Source organism: Haematobia irritans, chromosome 3, assembly GCF_050003625.1.
Source record: "Haematobia irritans isolate KBUSLIRL chromosome 3, ASM5000362v1, whole genome shotgun sequence".
Lineage (NCBI taxonomy): Eukaryota > Metazoa > Arthropoda > Insecta > Diptera > Muscidae > Haematobia > Haematobia irritans.
In genome coordinates, this window is record NC_134399.1 from 209,665,664 (window position 1) to 209,688,873 (window position 23,210).

At 29.4% G+C, this 23,210-nt stretch overlaps 2 protein-coding genes and 1 long non-coding RNA gene across 7 annotated transcripts in view; 2 read left to right on the plus strand and 1 right to left on the minus strand.

Annotated features, from left to right (window-relative positions):
• The window catches only part of HDAC4 (histone deacetylase 4), a 115,646-nt gene extending 95,923 nt beyond the window's left edge, over positions 1–19,723 (minus strand). For all 5 annotated transcript variants that reach the window (XM_075302517.1, XM_075302519.1, XM_075302518.1 and 2 more), the window contains exon 1: positions 18,922–19,723. The gene's annotated coding sequence lies outside the window, so the exon portion shown is untranslated. The remainder of the gene's footprint in view (positions 1–18,921) is intronic.
• Positions 1,994–13,923, plus strand: LOC142231860 (cytosol aminopeptidase-like). Its single transcript, XM_075302520.1, has 8 exons — positions 1,994–2,260; positions 2,319–2,434; positions 2,503–2,638; positions 6,405–6,910; positions 7,801–8,020; positions 8,078–8,327; positions 13,304–13,377; positions 13,442–13,923. The coding sequence occupies exons 1-8, from the start codon at positions 2,162–2,164 to the stop codon at positions 13,607–13,609; spliced, it is 1,569 nt and encodes a 522-aa protein (XP_075158635.1). The 5' UTR covers positions 1,994–2,161; the 3' UTR covers positions 13,610–13,923.
• A 1,944-nt stretch (positions 19,724–21,667) lies between the features above and the next one.
• On the plus strand, positions 21,668–22,238 carry LOC142231861 (uncharacterized). Its single transcript, XR_012720946.1, has 2 exons — positions 21,668–21,961; positions 22,029–22,238. It is a non-coding gene; the product is annotated as an uncharacterized LOC142231861 (long non-coding RNA).
• The last annotated feature ends 972 nt before the right edge of the window (positions 22,239–23,210 follow it).

The following is a 23,210-nucleotide window of genomic DNA, read 5'->3' on the forward strand; positions in this document are numbered from 1 at the left end:
ATTTTGTCAAAATTTTAATTCTATAGAAAATTTTGGCAATATTTTATTTCTATAGAAAATTTTGTCAAAATTTTTTATTTCTATAGAAAATTTTGTCAAAATTTCATTTCTATAGAAAATTTTGTCAAAATTTTATTTCTATAGAAAATTTTGTCAAAATTTTATTTCTATAGAAAATTTTGTCAAAATTTTATTCCTATAGAAATTTTTTTCAAAATTTTATTTCTATAGAAAACTTTGTCAAAATTTTATTTCTATAGAAAATTTTGTCAAAATTTTATTTCTATAGAAAATTTTGTCAAAATTTTATTTCTATAGAAAATTTTGTCAAAATGTTATTTCAATAGAAAGTTTTGTCAAAATTTTATTTCTATAGAAAATTTTGTCAAAATTTTATTTCTATAGAAAATTTTATCGAAGTTTTATTACTATAGAAAATTTTGTCAAAATTTTGATTTCTATAAAAATTTTGTCAATATTTTATTCCTATAGAAAATTTTGTCAAAATTTTATTTCTATAGAAAATTTTTTCAAAATATTTCTATAGAAGATTTTGTCAAAATTTTATTTCTATATAAAATTTTGTCAAAATTTTATTTCTATAGCAAATTTTGTCAAAATTTTATTTCTATAGAAAATTTTGTTAAAAGTGTATTTCTATAGAAAATTTTGTCAACATTTTATTTCTATAGAAACTTTTGTCAACATTTTATTTCCATAGAAAATTATGTCAAAATTTTATTTCTATAGAAAATTTTGTCAAAATTTTAATTCTATAGAAAATTTTGGCAATATTTTATTTCTATAGAAAATTTTGTCAAAATTTTATTTCTATAGAAAATTTTGTCAAAATTTTAATTCTATAGAAAATTTTGAAAATATTTTATTTCTATAGAAAATTTTGTCAAAATTTTATTTCTATAGAAAATTTTGTCAAAATATTATTTCTATAGAAAATTTTGTCAAAATTTTATTTCTATAGAAAGTTTTGTCAAAATTTTATTTCTATAGAAAATTTTGTCAAAATTTTATTTCTATAGAAAATTTTGTCAAAATTTTATTTCTATAGAAAATTTTGTCAAAATTTTATTTCTATAGAAAATTTTGTCAAAATTTTATTTCTATAGAAAATTTTATCGAAGTTTTATTACTATAGAAAATTTTGTCAAATTTTGATTTCTATAGAAAACTTTGTCAATACTTTATTCCTATAGAAGATTTTGTCAAATTTTTATTTCTATAGAAAATTTTGTCAAAATTTTATTTCTATAGCAAATTTTGTCAAAATTTTATTTCTATAGAAAATTTTCTCAAAATTTTATTTCTATAGAAAATTTTGTCAAAATGATAGTTCTATAGAAAATTTTGTCAAAGTTTTATTTCTATAAAAAATTTTGTCAAAATTTTATTTCTATAAAAAATTTTGTCAAAATTTTATTTCTATAGAAAATTTTGTCAAAAATTTATTTGTATTGGAGATTTTGTCAACATTTTATTTGTATAGAAAATTTTGTCAAGATTTTATTTCTATAGAAAAATTTATCAAAATTTTATTTCTATAGAAAATTTTATCAAAATTTTATTTCTATAGAAAATTTTATCAAAATTTTATTTCTATAGAAAATTTTGCCAACATTTTATTTCTATAGAAAATTTTGTCAAGATATTATTTCTATAGAAAATTTTATCAAAATTTTATTTCTATATAAAATTTTATCAAAATTTTATTTCTATAGAAAATTTTGTCAAGATATTATTTCTATAGAAAATTTTATCAAAGTTTTATTTCTGTAGAAAATGTCAAAATTTCTTCTATATAGAAAATTATCTCAAAACATTATTTCTATACAGAAAATTTTGTCAAAATTTTATTTCTTTTATTTCATATTTGCATGTTGAAAATTAAAATTTACATATTTTTAGTTGTATTTAATTAGGTAGACAAAAATCTACTTTGGTTATTGAAATTCATTTTTATTTTATTCTAACTACTTAGTAGGCCTTCTTCTAAACATCCAATAATAATTGAAAATTACATAGAAAATTTTCAAATAATTTTCGCATATTTTTTTTGTGTACCCACAAATTATTCTCACACAAAGAACCCAAAAAAAAAAGTTAAAAAGTTTTCAAGTGAGTAATCAACAGAAACAACAAAAAAATGTCTTCCTTGCGCATAGTCAATGGAATAGCAAGAAATTTCGTAAGATATAATAAAAACTTTCGATTTTATGCAACCAACGAAGGTCCTCGAGTCACTGTAAGTTAGATTTTCATCAAGCTAATTTAAGCAGTTTCTAATAGTTCATCAAAAATAGAAAGGATTAGTTATTGGAGTATATCAAAAGGAGGGAGACAAGGATCCAAAGCTAACTACAAGTGGTGAAAAATTTGATGATCGTGTCCAAGGAAAAGTTTCGGAACTAATTAAAGAGTATGTGATAATAAAATGCAGAAAATTCATGAGAACAAATTTGTAATTTTATATATTTTAATATTTAGATGTAATATCACTGGTCAGCTGGGACGAGGTAAGGTGTTCAATAATATCGACCAAGAATATCGTTCAGTGGCCGTTATTGGCATGGGACGTGAAGGTGCGGGATTCAATGAATTGGAAATGATTGATGAGGGCATGGTAAGTATGAACTTTTTTACTATAAGATTTAGAATTTCGAATTCCTCTACCGCAAGCAAATTTTTAAATGTTTCGAACAAAAGAAGATATTACCTTCGTAATACAATATATACCACTCTTCCCCTAGAGATTATGCCATGAAGGCATATTTTTTTATCCTATTCACTTCCCATATTATTTCCAGTAAATTTAGTTTTATATAAATTTTTTTATAAATTTTTTTTTTATAAATTTTCATTTAACTAATAATTTTAATTTTTCAAATAAATGTACTTATCAAGATAAATTTTTAAGTTATTATATAAATTTTAATCGACATTATAATTTTAAATGTTAGTTTAGATAGTAAATAAACGTTATTTACAAATTTACTGCATTTAAAATTTGATTTTTCTCAACAAAAAAAAAAAAATACTAGTTTGAATTTTTTTAATAATTCAAATTTCTGTTTTTTTGTTACCCGAGAAAAAATTGAGAGATCTAATTTGATATAATTAGATATGAGTAGATCCGAAAAATGGTAAGATCTAATCATATCTAATTACTATGGAATTAGATCTGATCAGATCTCAAAATTGGCCTAGATCTAATGTCTTAGATGTAATTATATCTGTCCCTATATATTATTGGATCTGATGTTAGATCTGGTCATATATAGAATTATATACATTTATATCTAATTCTATCTCATCATATGTTGTTGTATCTGCTTATATCTAAAGGGGCCAATTTTGAGATCTAATCATATCTGATTAGATCCCTCAATTTTTACACGGGTATTAATTTAAATTTTGGAACTTTATTTTTTGTTTAATATTCAAAACAAATTATTAATAATTAATTGATAATTGTAAATTAGAATTTTAAGACAAATTTATATTTATAGGATAAATTAATGCTCTAAATTTTTATTTTCTATGTTAATTTTGTATTGTAATTTATACATACTTTATATTTTTTTAGTATTCAAAGAATATGGTAATTTAAATACTAATTTTAAATTTAATAAAATTTATTACGTTACAAACAAAGTTTTAATTTAATAAAATTGTAATTTTAAATTCTAATTTAAATTTATTTTACATTTAATACATATTATTTTTTTTTTACTCTCAAGACAAATTTTAATTTAATATTTTATTCCTATAGAAAATTTGGTCAAAATTTTATTCATATAGAAAATTTCGTCGATGTTTTATTTCTATAGAAAATTTTGTCAAAAATTTTTTTCTATAGAAAATTTTGTCAAAATTTTATTTCTATAGACAATTTTGTCGAAGTTTTATTTCTATAGAAAATATTGTCAAAAATTTGATTTCTATAGAAAATGTTGTCAATATTTTATTCCTATAGAAAATTTTGTCCAATTTTTATGTCTATAGAAAATTTTGTCAAAATTTTATTTCTATAGGAAATTTTGTCGAAGTTTTATTAGAATTGTATTGTAATTTAATTTTGTATTGTAATTTATATATACTTTATATTTTTTTAGTATTCAAAGAATATGGTAATTTAAATACTAATTTTAAATTTAATAAAATTTATTACGTTACAAACAAAGTTTTAATTTAATAAAATTGTAATTTTAAATTCTAATTAAAATTTATTTTATATTTAATACATATTATTTTTTTTACTCTCAAGACAAATTTTAATTTAAATACGAAATTTAAATTATAAACATTTTACATTTTAATTTTAAATTTCATTGTATATCTATATTTAAATATGTACAAATTTTTAATGTTAATTTTAAATTTTAAAATAAATTTATATTTGAAATGTTTAGGTAAATGATTATTATATATGATTATATTTTTAAAACATAAAATTTAATTTTACATTTTTCAAAAACAAATTTAATTAAATTTAAATTTGGATACTAATTTTTATTTATTTTATTTATTTAGCTTTTTTTTCTTTTTAGTTAGTTTAAACTATTTTAAATTTTACCTTTACCCCCATTAATTAAAAAAAGCGTAAAATTTAAACCTACTTTTTCCATACACAGAAAAAAATATCACCAAAATATTTCCAATTAAAAAGTTAATTGAGGTTGAACATTTTTTCAGTTAATAAATTAATTGATACAATTAACTTTTTAATCATGATGGAAACATTAAGTTAATTAAGTCAATGATTGAAAATTTCAAAATTTTTAATTAAAAAATTAATTGATACAATTAACTTTTTAATCAAATTCGGAAGACCAATTCAGTTAAAAAAAGCGCTGATTTTTTTTTTAATTTTTAATTATTTCAAACAATCATTTGTTAATCCAAATAAAAACTCTAAGCCAATTCAGAAAGTAATTAAAAATAGTTACCTTTTTTAATTAATTGAGTTTTGCAATCAACATCAATTAAATTTTTAATTGAATCAATTAAAAAATTAATTGAAATTTGCTGAAAAAATCAATTAATTTTTTAATCAAGAATTTTTTTCTATGCCCAATTAAAACTGTGATTCATACTATCATTTTCGTGATTGAAGACATTTCAATTAAAAAATTAATTGGATCAATTAATTTGGTGATTGAATCAGAAAAAAATTTTTTTGTGTGTACAAATTCCTTCCATAAATTGTCAGCAAATTGTCGTGTCGTGGACATAAACATTTAAGTACTTATTTAATTTTATATTCTAATTTATATAGATTTTTTTTTATTATTCAAAGAATATGTTAATTTAAATACTAATTTTACATTTAAAATTTAATGTAATTTATCACTTTTCAATATAAGTTTAAATTTAATAAAATTTTAATTTTAAATTCTAAATTAAATTTATTTTACATTTAATATATATTATTTTTTTATTCTCAAGACAAATTTTAATTTATATACGAAATTTAAATTGTAAACATTTTACAATTTTAATTTTAAATTTCACTGTATATCTATATTTAAATATGCACAAATTTTAAATGTTAATTTTAAAACGAATTTGTATTTTAAAAAAATATTTTATCATTTTTCAAAAAAACATTTATTTATTTTTAAATTATAATATAAGTTTATATTTTACGTTTTTATTTTAAATTTAAATTTGTATACTAATTTTAAACTTTAAAAAAAAATTATAATTTTAATATTAAATTTAGTTGTTTTTTTTATTTAGTTTATACTATTTTAAATTTAACTTTTACAACCACTCAAAAAAAGCGAATGTATAATTTAAACCTACTTTTTCCCTACAAATTCCTGCCATAAATTGTCAGCAAATTGTTTTGAATATGGACATAAACATTTGAGTACTAATTTAAAATGGCTTTAATTTTTTAATTCAATTTTTAAGATAATTTACAATTTAAAAATTTAAATTTCATAAAATTTAATTTTATTTTTCGAAAACAAAAAATAATATTTTTGGTTTTAGTCCAGTTCGAGGTCATTAATGAAAAAACTCTAGACGTTTTTTATTTAAGTTTTATTAAATAACAAAAAATAATTTAAATACTAATTTTAAATTACAATTTCAACATAATTCTATACTTCATGTTTTAAGTTAAAATTTTAATTTAGATACTAGTTTTGTTTAATAGTTTTAAAATCCAAATGTTAATATAATATTTTATTAAATTTAATTTTAAGTTGTTTGTTGGCATAAATACTCATTTTATATAAATACTCATTTAAAATATAATATATAAATAAATTGCTATAATACGTTTTAATTTAAATTTTACTAATTTTAAAATAAATTTATATTTCATATTGCAATTCTAAATTTATTTTTTTTAATTGTATATTTTTCAATAACAATAGGAAAATGCCCGTGTTGCCGCAGGCGTTGGGGCAAGAAGCCTTCAATTGCAAGGTTGCTCTGAAGTTTTCGTCGATTCGATGGAATATCCCGAACAAGCGGCTGAGGGTAGTGCCTTAGCTGTTTGGCGTTATCATGATAATAAACAAAAGAAAAATCGCACTATAGTTCCCAAACTTGAATTATATGATTCACCCGATTTGGATGCATGGACAAGAGGTCTATTTAAAGCAGAATCACAAAATTTGGCTAGACGCCTTAGCGATGCCCCGGCTAATCAAATGACACCCACTACTTTTGCCCAAGCTACCGTTGATGCTCTATGTCCCTGTGGTGTTACCGTTGAAATACGTACCATGGAATGGATGGAACAACAGCATTTGAATTCATTTTTAATAATTGCCAAAGGATCATGTGAGCCACCAGTTCTTTTAGAGATAAACTATTGTGGTACAGCACCGGAGGATAAACCTATACTACTGTTAGGCAAAGGCATGACTTTTAATAGGTGAGTTAGATGAGAATTATAATCAAAATTAAAAACGTGGGAGACTTTAAAATTTTTGAAAAGTTGGCGGTTTTGGAATAATGTAAATTTCAAAACATCCACTTTTGAAATTTTTAATTAACAAATAATTGGAATTTTTAATTTTACATATTTTAGTCATTTTAGTATGACTTTTAATATACTTTGTTATCGACTTTTCGAAATAAAATTCATGATATTTATCGATTTGAAATTTATTTTAATTATTAATGGTAAAATAATTTTTAATCAAAAAATCAATGTTTTGACTAATCTAGAGAGATAAATCTACTTTTAGTCTAGCCAACTTTTTTTTAATCGGAAAAATTTGGTTGACTTTGAATTTTTCGAAAAGTTGACTTTTTTACAATATTCCAAAAATTGATTTTGGAACGAAAATTTCGACACTTCTTGATCATTTTGACCTTTTGATAATAAAAATGGTTATCGACATTTCGAGGACGATTAGTCAAAGTTAGCAAAAGTCCAAAATTAAATAACCGACCGATTCGGAGTTATCGACCTTTTAAAAGTTTTATTCATTTTGACATTCCAAAGGTGACATTTCTTGGTCATTTTGATAATAAAAATGGTTATCGACTTTTCGAGGACGACGACGTTAGCAAAAGTCCAAAATTAAATAACCGACCGATTTGGAGTTATCGACCTTTTACAAGTTTTTTTTCATTATGACATTCCAAAGGTGAATAAACGATTTTAAAAAAAAAAATCGAGATAGTCTCGGACTTCAATTTCTATTAGAGCTTCTTTAAAATTAAATTTATATGTCTAGTGTTACGATTTGCGATTCTTCCAATTATCGGAACATGGGCGATGGGACTTATAATATGATTTCTGATTTTTTCTTTTAGCGGTGGCATTTGCCTACGGCCCGGCAAAGGAATGGATGAATATCGTGGTTCTATGGCTGGAGCTGCCGTTTGTGTGGCTGCTATAAGAGCGGCGGCCGCATTGTCATTACCCATAAACATATCGGCAGTAATACCACTATGTGAAAATATGCCTTCTGGTATGGCTTGTAAGCCAGGCGATGTGGTAACCTTACTGAATGGAAGAACTTTGGCTATACGAGTATGATTAAAAATGCAATATCTCATCGAATACTTATTATTGCTATATAATTTATAGGATACCGACAAAGCTGGGGTTGCCATAATGGCGGATCCCTTGATTTATGGCCAAACCACATACAAGCCACGTTTGGTTGTTGATGTAGCAACTTTGGGCAATGGTGTTGTTATGGGTTTGGGTGGTAGTGCCACCGGTATATTTTCCAATTCTCATTATATATGGAAGCAATTTCAAAAGGCTGGATCTCTAACCGGTGATAGAATGTGGCGTTTGCCTTTGTGGAATTATTATAAGAACTTAGTGACAAGTAAGTAAAATTTGAAGGTGGTATGAAAATGGGCCACAGGAAAATAAGGCCCAAAACTCAAGTGAAACAGATCCACAAACGTGGGGCGACGTTTCATAATAAATATGAACCCCATATGAAAATTAACAAAATATAACGAAACCCCCCGAAAAAACGGTTCTAATTTTCTCTTTTTGATTTAAGAGATCGTGTGAAAATGGACCCTAATTGATAGGAAAAATATTTCAGTTCTAAAAAAAAAAAAAACAAGTATATACGGCCGTAAGTTCGGCCGGGCCGAATCTTATGTACCCTCCACCATGGATTGCGTAGAAACTTCTACGAAAGACTGTCATCCACAAATTTCAACTCACTCGGATGAAATTTGCTCCTCCAAGAGGCTCCAAAACCAAATCTCGGGATCGGTTTATATGGGGGCTATAAATGATTATGGACTGATATGGACCACTTTTGGCATGGTTGTTAAATATCATATACTACCACCACGTACCAAATTTCAACCAGATCGGATGAATTTTGCTTCTCCAAAAGGCTCCGGAGGTGATCGGTTTATATGGGAGCTACATATATTTATGGACTGATAGGAACCAATTCCTGCATGGTTGTTGGATACCATATACTAAAATCACGTACCAAATTTCAACCGAATGGGAAGAAATTTGCTCTTCCAAGGTGCTCCGGAGGTCAAATCTGGGGATCGGTTTATATGGGGCCTATATATAATTATGGACCGATATCGACCAATTTTTGCATGGGTGTTTGAGGCCATATATTAACATCACGTACCAAATTTCAACTGAATCAGATGAATTTTGGTCTTCCAAGAGGCTCCGGAAGCCAAATCTGGTGATCGGTTTATATGGGGGCTATATATAATTATGGACCGATATGGACCAATTTTTGCATGGTTGTTAGAGACCATATACTAACACCATGTACCAAATTTCAGCCGGATCGGATGAAATTTGCTTCTCTTAGATGCTCCGCAAGCCAAATCGGGGGATCGGTTTATATGGGGTCTATATATAATTATGGACCGATATGGACCAATTTTTGCATGGTCATTAGAGACCATATACTAACATCATGTACCAAATTTCAGCCGGATCGGATGAAATTTGTTTCTCTTAGAGGCTGTGCAAGCCAAATCGGGGGATCGGTTTATATGGGGGCTTTACGTAAAAGTGGACCGATATGGCCCATTTGCAATATCATCCGACCTACGTCAATAACAACTACTTGTGCCAAGTTTCAAGTCGATAGCTTATTTCGTTCAGAATTTAGCGTGATTTCAACAGACGGACGGACGGACATTCTCAGATCGACTCAGAATTTCACCAAGACCCAGAATATATATACTTTATGGGGTCTTAGATCAATATTTCGATGTGTTACAAACGGAATGACAAAGTTAATATACCCCCCCCCCAATCCTATGGTGGAGAGTATAAAAATGCGAAAAAAGACCCACAATTGAAAACTAAGCACAGTCCCAAAAAGGAAATATGGGGTCTTTTTTAATAATGCCGACAGACACCAAAAATAAAATGAAGTTACTTCCCAATCTAATCTTTTGGGGTGCTGCATCATGTAGGTTTTGGGGCAAATTTCATTAGATTTTGTTTTGTTTTATTGGGCAACAGACTTCAAAAATAACAGACAACAGACTTCAAAAATAAAATGAAGTTACTTCCCAATATATTTTATTTTTGAGACCAGTTTGCATCCCAATATTGCAAATAAAATTAAACCTCAATTAAGAAAAAATGCGAAAAAAGCCCACACTCGAAAAAGAAGCACAGTCCCAAAAAGGGTATATTTTCATAATGCCGACAGACTCCAAAAATAAAATTAGGTTATTTCCTAAAATCATAAAAAATTTGTGTTATTGTTTTCAATATAATTTTTTGGGGTCCTACTTCATGTAGGTTTTGGGGCAAATTTTCATTAGTTTTATGTTTTTTGGGCAGTAACTTCATTTTATTTTTTTGACCCGTTTGCATTATGGGGTTTATATTCATAATGCAAACGGGTCTAAAAAATAAAATGAAGTTACTGCCCAAAAAACTTAAAACTAATGAAATTTTGCCCCAAACCCTACATGAAGTAGGACCCCAAAAAATTATATTGAAAACAATAATACCAATTTTTTATGATTTTGCGAAGTAACTTAATTTTATTTTTGGTGTCTGTCGGCATTATGAAAATAGACCCCAAATTTCCTTTTTAGGACTGTGTTCCGTTTTCAAGTGTGGGCCTATTTTCGCATTTTTTCTTAATTGGGGTTTTATTTTGTTTGAAATATTGGGATGCAAACTGGTCTCAAATTTCATTAGATTTTTTTTGGGCAGTAAATTCATTTTATTTTTGAGACCAGTTTGCATCCCAATATTTCAAATAAAATTAAACCTCAATTAAGAAAAAATGCGAAAAAAGCCCACACTCGAAAAAGAAGCACAGTCCCAAAAAGGGTATATTTTCATAATGCCGACAGACTCCAAAAATAAAATTAGGTTATTTCCTAAAATCATAAAAAAATTGTGTTATTGTTTTCAATATAATTTTTTGGGGTCCTACTTCATGTAGGTTTTGGGGCAAATTTTCATTAGTTTTATGTTTTTTGGGCAGTAACTTCATTTTATTTTTTTGACCCGTTTGCATTATGGGGTTTATATTCATAATGCAAACGGGTCTAAAAAATAAAATGAAGTTACTGCCCAAAAAACTTAAAACTAATGAAAATTTGCCCCAAACCCTACATGAAGTAGGACCCTAAAAAATTATATTGAAAACAATAATACCAATTTTTTATGATTTTGCGAAGTAACTTAATTTTATTTTTGGTGTCTGTCGGCATTATGAAAATAGACCCCAAATTTCCTTTTTAGGACTGTGTTTCGTTTTCAAGTGTGGGCCTATTTTCGCATTTTTTCTTAATTGGGGTTTTATTTTGTTTGAAATATTGGGATGCAAACTGGTCTCAAAAATAAAATGAAGTTACTTTATAATCTTTTGGGGTCCTACTTCATGTAGGTTTTGGGGCAAATTTCATTAGATTTTTTTGGGCAGTAAATTCATTTTACTTTTGAGACCAGTTTGCATTCCAATATTTCAAATAAAATTAAACCCCAATTAAGAAAAAATGCGAAAATAGGCCCACACTTGAAAACGAAACACAGTCCTAAAAAGGAAATTTGGGGTCTATTTTCATAATGCCGACAGACTCCAAAAATAAAATTAAGTTACTTCCCAAAATCATAAAAAATTGGTGTTATTGTTTACAATATAATTTTTTGGAGTCCTACTTCATGTAGGTTTTGGGGCAAATTTTCATCAGTTTTATGTTTTTTGGGCAGTAACTTCATTTTATTTTTTAGACCAGTTTGCATTATGAAAATAAACCCCAATATTTCAAATGAAATTAAACCCCAAATATCGGTGTTATTATTTTCAATATAATTTTTGGGGTCCTACTTCATGTAGGTTTTGGCACAATTTTTCATTAATTTTATGTTTTTTTGGGTAGTAACTTTATTTTATTTTTGAGACCCGTTTGCATTATGAAAATAAATCCCAATATTTCAAACGAAAAAAATCTACATTTTGGGATTTTGCTTCGTTTTGAAGTGGGGCCCATTTTAACATTCTGGGATTTGACAATGGTGGGAACTATACACAAACCAAGTTTATATGGGACGAAAAGAAACGTAGGAACTGTCGATGAACAGAGAAGAATTGCGGCCTCTGATTGGTGTCATAACAGGACATAACAAACTTGGGAAACACATGGTAAGAATAGGACTTAAAGACGATGATATCTGTAGATGGTGCCTGGACCTGAAAATTACGGAGGACTCGTACGGTCATCAATTTCAACACAAAAATTGAAGTCATCCTCTACAACCTAACCTAACCTATACACTTTTGTTGTTCTAAATTGCATTGCATTGCCCCATATTGGGTTTTTGTGTGGAAGACCTTCGGGCGGAGTTTAAATCTCTTACCTATTGATAGAGTCGAAAGTGGGCTAACGCGATTCCAAAGAGATTCATAGTCAATAACACATAATTGTTTTCTTAAACTTCATACTTTTACTATCAAAAGAAAAAATGAGCCCTTATTTTATTTCGGGGTGATTTTCATGCTTCAGTTACATTTTGTTGGGACTCATTTTATGTTTTTGGGAAGTAACTATTTTATTTTATTTTTGAAGTCTGTTTGCATTATAACCCCAAATTTCCTTTTTGAGATTGCGCTTTGTTTTCAAGTGTGGGCCTATTTTTTTGCGTGTCCTGCTTTCTGCCGGGGTTTAAGAGAGAACCAAAGTTGACTAATGCGATTCTAAAGAGATTCGTTCTCTGCAACACTATTTTTATATATTTTTTTTTTCCTTAAACTGAAAATTTTTTCTATCAATTAGGGTCCATTTAGGTTAGGTTAGGTGGCAGCCCGATGTATCAGGCTCACTTAGACTATTCAGTCCATTGTGATAACACATTGGTGAACTTCTCTCTTATCACTGAGTGCTGCCCGATTCCATGTTAAGCTCAATGACAAGGGACCTCCTTTTTATAGCCGAGTCCGAACGGCGTTCCACATTGCAGTGAAACCACTTAGAGAAGCTTTGAAACCCTCAGAAATGTCACCAGCATTACTGAGGTGGGATAATCCACCGCTGAAAAACTTTTTGGTGTTCGGTCGAAGCAGGAATCGAACCCACGACCTTGTGTATGCAAGGCGGGCATGCTAACCATTGCACCACGGTGACTCCCTTATACACGGTCCATTTATACACGGTCTATTAATTAAAAACAAAAAAATTAGTCCCACTTTTATTTTGGGGTTTGGGGTTATACTTTGTTAATTTTCATGGGGCTCATATTCATTATAAAGCGCAGACCCACATTTGTGGCTCTGTTTCTTTTTGAGTAAAATTTAGAAAAATTTAATTTTTATCTTTAACACTTAATTTCTAGATAATGTAAGCTATGACATCAGTAACACAGGCGATGGTCCAGCATCCAGTTGTCTTGCAGCTGCAATTTTACATGTAATGTCTAAAAACTCTTTTAGAGGATTATATTTTTTTATTAAAAACTCTTAACTGTTTTTAGGAGCTGGTTCCCTGTGTTGATTGGGCTCATTTGGATATACGAGGAGTAGGTATGTTGACCCAATATGGAACAATTCCATATCTTCTGAGAGACCGTATGACTGGACGTCCAACTAGAACTCTAGTTCAATTCCTATATCAAATGGCTTGTCCAGATGCCAATAAGTAATCCCCTCTATGGGGAGTATAGAAAATCAAAAACTCTTTTTGCTTTCAATTCGTTTACTACGAAAGAGAGAGTTTTTGTTAAAGACAAAATTTGTTTTTTTTTTTGTTTTGTATCGCAAGGATTTTATTTTTGTCGAATTTATTATGTATATTCGTAATATTGTAAAAAATAATTTTATTTAAAATTCATTCAGGTCAAATTGAAAGCATATTTGAATGATTAGTGTAATTGTTAAAATTGTCCGTCGTTTATTATGGTGTTCATTGTATATATTTTTGTAGAAATATATTTTTTTTTTTCGTTTTCATTTCATATATTACTTCGTTCATAATTGTTTTTGAAATTAACATTTTCTAATATTCTATGGAAGTTTTGCCCAGACTTGATAGTAGGAACATTTATAATCGCACAAGAAGAAAGAAGAGCAAGACAGAAATAATCATGCGGACCCAAAATTGACTCTTAAGGTGGGTATTAAGTTCGAGTTTAAGGTGAGTACTATGTTCGTATTTTTCACCAAAACACAAAATGAAATGTACAAAAATCTGTGTGAAGACCATTATATTTTTATACAGTTTTGTGAAATAATGAATGGAAAACATTCATTCATTAAATGAAATATTAAATATAAAACAACAATCTGGTTTTAAGCTTGAAAACTGAACATAGTACTCAGCTTTAGCCGCTAAAATCGTCATTTTTTCACGATTACTTCTCTTTAATAACCCATTTTAAGGAATACCAATTTTGTGAAAATTTGCTTTGGGCTATTTCCCATCAAGTTATAATAAAATTTTCAACAAATGTGTATAATTTTATGCCTTTTTTACTGATTTAGTTTTCACTTTAGTGAAAAAACTCGAACTTAGTACCCACCTTTAGCGGAAAAACTCGTACTTAGTACTCACCTTTATTAAGAAAACCAGTACAGGATGTGCCTAATTTAGGTGGATCGACTGGTAAATGAAGGTATTAATACCATATTTGTGAAAATCGAGCAAATTTACATCGACACTTTTCCAGCCTAATTATTCTCCTAGAATAAAATAGTTTTAAGATACATGCCTTACGAAAGTTCTATTTTCACTTCTTTCTATATTAAAATTGCTGCAAAAATTGAGTTGCATTCTTGATTCAAAGTTAAAATATACACTTTTTTATATATTTATTTTTCTTTAATAAGTCAACAAAAGTCGGTAAATTATCAAAACAATGGGTTATTGACCTCCATATCAGAGAGAATGAAAACACAAGTGGACGAAAAGTTCTCTTCTGCGAAGAAAACAAATGTCAACCGTATAGATGTCGCACAATGCCTGCACCTTTGATATTACCGACGTTGTGTCGAAGCGCTGTTTTGATAAATTCTTTATAAAGGCATCGGAAGTTATAATTTCAAATTGTCTGCCAAAAAAATTAAAGGAATGAAAACATTTATAAAGGGACATTTGTTACTACAAAGTAGGTCCTATTTTCCTTACGTTTCGTAAAGCCGGCAGAGAACTAAACTGGGTGACGCCGACGCAAACTGTATGATATTTGAGAGAAGCGCCGACAAAAACTGCATGATATTAGAGAAATTTTCCTCATGACTGCCACCTACTGCTGCAGTTTCGCTTCACAGTTTCGTCCTCTTGTCTTTTTATTCTCTCGATTCATATAATAATCAAAATTCCCAACTCCAAAGAAAATCGATTTTTCAATCCTGAATATCTGGCAACTCTGCCGATTATGGAAAATTGAAAAATGATGATAATAAAACGTCACGCACTCCCAAAAACACTTGTTACATACAAACAGTGAAAACAAGCCCATAAGAATTTAACAAACTCTCGCATACATACTACATAAACAGAGAGAGAGAGAGGAAAGTAAGATGTAAACATATACAAGAGGATGTATGTGTATGTATGTTCGTAATATATAACCCAAGAGATACATTGCAGAAAATGTTGCCCCCAAAAAGCGAAAAGTGAACCAAAACACATTTTGTACAAACAAACCTACATTTCGAGATCAAAATGTAATAAATGCAAAAATATCTCTGTATGTATGTTTGTACGATTTGTAGATAATAACAGTAATAACGAAAAGAAATCAAAGCGAAGTGTTTGTTTTTTCCTTGAAAGCAAAACAAAATGCCTTAAGGTTTTAGTTTTTAATGAATTTTCAATTTTTTTTTAGAGGGGATTCACCAAAAAAATTCAAAATAAAAATGATGATTAGACTATTTTTATAGATAGATTGGGTATAGTATGTTAAAACGTCAATGTGTATATACAAAAAAAAAAACTAATAATAAAGTGGAATTTTTTGTAAAATCGTTTGTTATGGCCGTTTCCATTATAACCAATAGGCAATAGGAAAAAAATAAAACAATTCAAGCTTTGATCAAGACAATAACAAAAATTTGTAAACGAGATCTCAAATGAAATAGTAGCCCACTACCATTAATATGTTATTAATATGTATTATAAATAAATGATAAATTCATTTTTATGGATATTTATTTATACCACGATATAGTGCTGTGATTGGCTGGTTTATATCAATAGTAGGTTAAACAAGTAGGAAATGTTGCTAGAAGATATAGAACTTCATAATTTTATACAGTTTAATATCAAAATTGTAATAAGTTAAGATCTCACAAAAATTAGGCTCGAAATCTTCTAAAAGTTGGAAACACTTTTTTATAAGGCAAATTAAATTTTTTTATTTATTGTTTATAAATAATTTAGATATAATTATTGGAGAGATTTATGATTTTCATTTGCATTGTGATTTCAAGTCAACTAATCATCGATCTATATTTTGGAAAATTTTTCGCCTTGGGCCATGTCCGTGTTTCATTTCCATTATCGCATCGCACATATGGCCGATTTTGCATATATTCCATTTTTTATTGTGCTGATAAAAAGAAATCAATATAGACTATTTAAGATATAGTCCACAATAAAATATTGGTAACATCATGAGCAGAAATGAAACCGCCGAGTCGCTCCGCCGAACCGTTTTTAGCAGTCGACGCCGCCGCCGAATATGTCGACTCAAATTTAGCCGCCAATTGTAATAAGATTGGTTTTACAACTAATCTCATTACAATTGGGAAAACTTCAAATTGATTTTATAATAGATAATTTTGCGCCGCCGAACAGACAATTTTTTATCGGCTTAGCCGTCAAGACGCCGCCGCCGGAGGCAAAAATTTAGTGTTAGCCGCCGCCGACAAAAATGGGTCGGCTTCATTCTCATGATTCATGAGAAAAGCGTCAGATCTGACATTTTGGAAAATTTACTTTCGCCTTGGGCCATGTCCGTGTTTCATTTCCATTATCGCATCGCACATATAGGAGATTTTCACATATAGTCCAAAAATCATTCTTCTAAATTTTACACATATAGTTTGCTGAACAATCCATTTCACTTATAGGCCGATTTTGCATATATTCCATTTTTTATTGTGCTGATAAAAAGAAATCAATATAGACTATTTAAGATATAGTCCACAATAAAATATTGGTAACATCATGAGCAGAAATGAAGCCGCCGAGTCGCTCCGCCGACCCGTTTTTAGCAGTCGACGCCGCCGCCGAATATGTCGACTCAAATTTAGCCGCCAATTAATCTAAAATATTGATTTATATCAGAAAAATTTAATAATATTTGTTATAGTTTTTGCCAAAATTTTGAACTTTCCACTTTCAATCAATTAGTATCAAGTTGCTATAATAGTTTTACAAAAATTTAGCTCAAAAAATTTGAATGAAATGTAAATTTGATTGTAAGATTGGTTTTACAACTAATCTCATTACAATTGGGAAAACTTCAAATTGATTTTATAATAGATAATTTTGCGCCGCCGAACAGACAATTTTTTATCGGCTTAGCCGTCAAGACGCCGCCGCCGGAGGCAAAAATTTAGTGTTAGCCGCTGCCGACAAAAATGGGTCGGCTTCATTCTCATGATTCATGAGAAAAGCGTCAGATCTGGTTTTAACCAGATCTGACATTTTGGAAAATTTACTTTCGCCTTGGGCCATGTCCGTGTTTCATTTCCATTATCGCATCGCACATAACATATAGGAGATTTTCACATATAGTCCAAAAATCATTCTTCTGATATCATTGACATAAATTTTACACATATAGTTTGCTGAACAATCCATTTCACTTATAGACCGATTTTGCATATATTACATTTTTTATTGTGCTGATAAAAATAAATCGATATAGACTATTTAAGATATAGTCCACAATAAAATGTTGGCAACATCATGAGAATAGCGTCAGATCTGGTTTTAACCAGAAATATATATCAGAGATGATAAATGATGTTGATGAAAAAGTACTAAAGATGTATTAAAAATTTACTTTTGGAAGCCAAAAGGTGCTAAAATAATAAAATATCAAATTTAAAGGCTATTGTAAAAGTATACGTATATTTAAATCTAGACCAAACAGTAAAAAATCTACCATTTTTGGTAGAATTCTACCAACTGTAGTTAGGACCAGAGAATGAAGTCGACCCATTACTGAGTGTCGACGGCGGCTGACACTGAATTATTTTGGATAAAATACTCGGCGTCGAATGTGAGAAAAAAGTCAGTGGAGGGACTCGGCGGCTTCATTCTTTGATCAGGACACAATATTTACCCTAGTCTATAGTTTCGCAGAAAAATCAAACCTCTGTCCGAACTTTTGGTGAATTTAATAGCAGTAATGCCCGAACCTAATTCTGATCATTGTTTCTTGATCTGAAAACATGTAGGGATGGTAAGTATCCATGCTGTTACAAAAACAAAAAAAATGCTTTGGTTTTTTATTTAGAATTTCCATTTTTTTATTTACAATTTCCATTTTTTGGTATTTTTATTCCTTCTACAACAACAAAAAACTATTCACTACGAATTCTTGGAAACACCACCATGATATAGACATTTGTTCTTGCACCCGATTTGCATTTTATTTTGATTTCTTCATGCCACTCAAATCACATGCAACAATTTTACAACATATGAGGAATCAGCTGATTATGAATTTTAGCATAATATGATGTTTTTTGCTTAAATATTTCACATATACATATATAGTTTAACAAGAAATTAACTTTTATTTACATACAATTAGATAATATAACAAATTTCTCTATTTTTTCTAATTCATGTTCTGCCAATGTGGAATTATAAACATGCAAATGATATGCCACCTGTTCTTCGATGACTTCTTTAATGTCAATGTGCCGTCTTTATGTTTAGTTGTTTTGGTATCATTTCTAGGGAAAAATTATTTTGATGGAATTTTTCGAAACTTACAACAATAAAAATCCACTATGCACGACGACCGCTTTATCAAAAAATCAACGAACAATCGAATAACTACAAATTACACATCAAATTTTTGTGAGGGGTCTTTTTTTCATTATCGTGTTTCGGTGTTTGCTGTTGTTTGAAGCGAAAATGTATATAACAAACAATTGATTGGGTTGCGGGGCGGACGTAATGCCCCAATACTCTCTCTCCTTTGCACACTCTTCTTACTTCTTATTATATTTGTATTATTTTCGATTTGAATTCTTTTTCGTTTTATAATTTTCTTATATTCCTATACCACGCTTTTTTTTCAATTAATTACTAACACACAAGCACATATATTATCTTACGCCCGTCGTCTTTTCGTTTCGTGGTTCGCTACTCTAGTCGGACACGTCAAGCGTTGCAGCGCAGTCGACGTAAACAAAACAACAACAAATATGTAATATACTACGAATCCATACACACACACTCTAAACGAACGAGAAATTTTCAACTACGCCGAGCGACCGACGAAACTCCAATTGGAATTTTTTCTTGTTATTCTATCTTTTCGTATTCTTTTCCACTAACACATTTGGATTTCATTCGTTGTCGTTGTTCTCACATAATAATTTTTATCAATCATTCTTGCATGTATTTTATTAGGTAGCAATAATTTTTATATTTTATTCTTTATTTTTCCCACAATTCTTCCATGATATTGATATATGTATTTCATCAATATTCTTTTTTTTTTCACTCAGTATAATTTCTCCGAAGTCTTCAAATCGCACCGAGTCACATCAAGTCAAAAACAATACAGTTGAATAGTGAATAATAAAGATAGCAAATTCGGGAATGTCGATAAAATGATTTTGCAATCGATTAAAAATATTCGATTTTGAGGATACGATAATCGATTAAATTTCCACCAAACCACAAATTACTCAAGCATGCTGTCGCTATCTTCGCTACGTTTTATTTCGCAATAACTAAGCTTTTTTTGGCGCCATTGAATTTGGCAGGGAGGAGTTGAGTGGTCAATTATTGAAGACGGGCTGTTATGGGTTATAAATTAAAAAAAACAGTAAGGAAAGTCTAAAGTCGGGCGGGGCCGACTATATTATACCCTGCACCACTTTGTAGATCTAAATTTTCGATACCATATCACATCCGTCAAATCTGTTGGGGCTATATATAAAGGTTTGTCCCAAATACATACATTTATGTTATTTTCATGTATTCCTCGATCTGGAAGGAATTTGATAGACTTCTACAAAATCTATAGACTCAAAATTTAAGTCGGCTAATGCACTAGGGTGGAACACAATGTTAGTAAAAAAATATGGGAAACATTTAAATCTGGAGCAATTTTAAGAAAACTTCGCAAAAGTTTATTTATGATTTATCGCTCGATATATATGCATTAGAAGTTTAGGAAAATTAGAGTCATTTTTACAAGTTTTCGACTAAGCAGTGGCGATTTTACAAGGAAAATGTTGGTATTTTGACCATTTTTGTCGAAATCAGAAAAACATATATATGGGAGCTATATCTAAATCTGAACCGATTTCAACCAAATTTGGCACGCATAGCTACAATGCTAATTCTACTCCCTGTGTAAAATTTCAACTAAATCGGAGTTAAAAATTGGCCTCTACGGTCATATGAGTGTAAATTGGGCGAAAGCTATATATGGGAGATATATCTAAATCTGAACCGATTTCAACCAAATTTGGCACGCATAGCTACAATGCTAATTCTACTCCCTGTGCAAAATTTCAACTAAATCGGAGCAAAAAATTGGCCTCTGTGGTCATATGAGTGTAAATCGGGCGAAAGCTATATATGGGAGATATATCTAAATCTGAACCGATTTCAACCAAATTTGGCACGCATAGCTACAATGCAATTAGCTACAATGCTAATTCTACTCCCTGTGCAAAATTTCAACTAAATCGGAGCAAAAAATTGGCCTCTGTGGGCAAATGAGTGTAAATCGGGCGAAAGCTATATATGGGAGCTATATCTAAATCTGAACCGATTTGGCTGATATTTTGCAAGTTTTTCGAGACTCATAAAATATTCGGATGTACGGAATTTGAGGAAGATCGGTTGATATACACGCCAATTATGATCGGTGAAAAATATATATGGCAGTTATATCTAAATCTGAACCAAAATCAATAGGGATCGTCTTTGAGCCGAAACAGGACTCTATACCAAATTTTAGGACAATTCGACTAAAACTGCGAGCTGTACTTTCCACAAAAAAATACATCAACAGACAGACGGACAGACAGACAGACGGACATCGCTAAATCGACTCAGAATTTAATTCTAAGACGATCGGTATACTAAACGATGGGTCTCAGACTTTTCCTTCTTGGCGTTACATACAAATGCACAAACTTATTATACCTTGTACCACAGTAGTGGTGAAGGGTATAAAAATAGATGGTAAGAAAACTTTTATTTTTAAAAACCTCATCTCGTAATTGATCCAGCTTCCAATTATGTCCTCTTTGATGAATTCATACTCTCTACAGAAAATAAAGACCACTCCGCTACAGTGGGTCCAGGGAAATTTTTCGGCTTACCCTACTTTCCCCTACATTCCCAAAAATGTTCCGCACAATTTCCCCTACAGTATTTTTCGTTAAATTTAAACAAAATTTGCAATGCAAGTGACACTGCAACAATCGCCAACTGTGATAGTATTTTGCCATCACTATTCGCATGAAAGTATTTTGCCAACACTATTCGCATGAAAGTATTATGCCATCACTATTGTTACAACCCTGCCAGCATTTCAAAGTTCCATTTCATCCTCATCGCTACCACAGACTCGTAAATGTCACCACAACCATCGCGAACTGTGATGGGGGAAGCATATCAAAAAGTACAAAATGTACATGAAAGTATTTTGCCATCACTACTGTTAGAAGAGCCATTTTATTTTTTGTGAAATGCCAAGCGCAACCAGCTTGTTATATTTTATTTAAATAAAAACGAAAATAAAGTTCTGAAAATATAGATATTACGCTTAAAATTGTGAAAGGTATATGGTGAACAATTTTCGACTATCCAAATAGAATAAAGTGATCGTTTTTCAAATATTTTTCCAGGCACGCTGTCTCCATCGAAAATAAACAAACTGGCTGATAGACGCTGCAATATGTAACTTGCTACTTAAAACTCAACATCATTCTTTTATTAATGCAAAAAATTATGTTAAATGTGATGAGATAAACCGAAAAATGTTATATTTATAAGAAATTATAAATGTTTAATCAAATCAATAAACATCTACACAATCGTGTTTTACTTGACCACAATGATTCTTCTACAATTACCTTAAAATGCACTTTTTCTGATAGTTTGCAGGGGTTCTTATTCCCTGCCAGCATTCCAAAGTTCCATTTCATCCTCATCGCTACCACAGACTCGTAAATGTCACCACAACCATCGCGAACTGTGATGGGGGAAGCATATCAAAAAGTACATGAAAGTATTTTGCCATCACTACTGTTAGAATAGCCATTTTATTTTTTGTGAAACGCAAGCGCAAGCAGCTTGTTATATTTTATTTAAATAAAAACGAAAGTAAAGTTCTGAAAACATAGATATTACGCTTAAAATTGTGAAAGGTATATGGTGAACAATTTTCGACTTTCCAAATAGAATAAAGTGATCGTTTTTCAAATATTTTTCCAGACACGCTGTCTCCATCGAAAATAAACAAACTGTCTGATAGACGCTGCAATATGTAACTTGCTACTTAAAACTCAACATCATTCTTTTATTAAAGGCCGGTATGTACCTCTAGCGAAATTTTCCGTAGCAAAAATTTATTTAAGTCTACAACAAAAAAACAGGGCTGTGTACACAAATTTTAAACCAGCTAATCGCTTTTAAAAATTGTTAATATATGTTCCAAATATTCCTCAAATAAATTGTTTATTATTTACAGACCTTTTAAAACTTTTACGCATACAATGATTGTAATAAATTAAATGTTTGCTGCCAAAATATGCTTTTGACAACCCTGTTATTTTCATTAGAGGTGCGTACCAGCTTACGAAATTGAACGCTACCGAAAATTTCGTTAGCATAAATAGCAATGCATTTCTTATGGGAATGAAATTTTTCGCTAGAGGTGCATACCGGCCTTTAATGCAAAAAATTATGTTAAATGTGATGAGATAAACCGAAAAATGTTATATTTATAAGAAAATTCAAAAAATGTTGGCAGGGAAGAGCCATTTTATATTTTGTGAAACACCAAGCACAACTAGCTTCTTATAATT

Excerpts from the sequence above, each read along its gene's own strand:
- LOC142231860 (XM_075302520.1), top strand. The coding sequence starts at position 2,162 with ATGTCTTCCTTGCGCATAGTCAATGGAATAGCAAGAAATTTCGTAAGA. Across the intron at positions 2,261-2,318 it reads ACGAAGGTCCTCGAGTCACT|AAAGGATTAGTTATTGGAGT; the intron begins GTAAGTTAGATT and ends CATCAAAAATAG. Across the intron at positions 2,639-6,404 it reads AAATGATTGATGAGGGCATG|GAAAATGCCCGTGTTGCCGC; the intron begins GTAAGTATGAAC and ends CAATAACAATAG.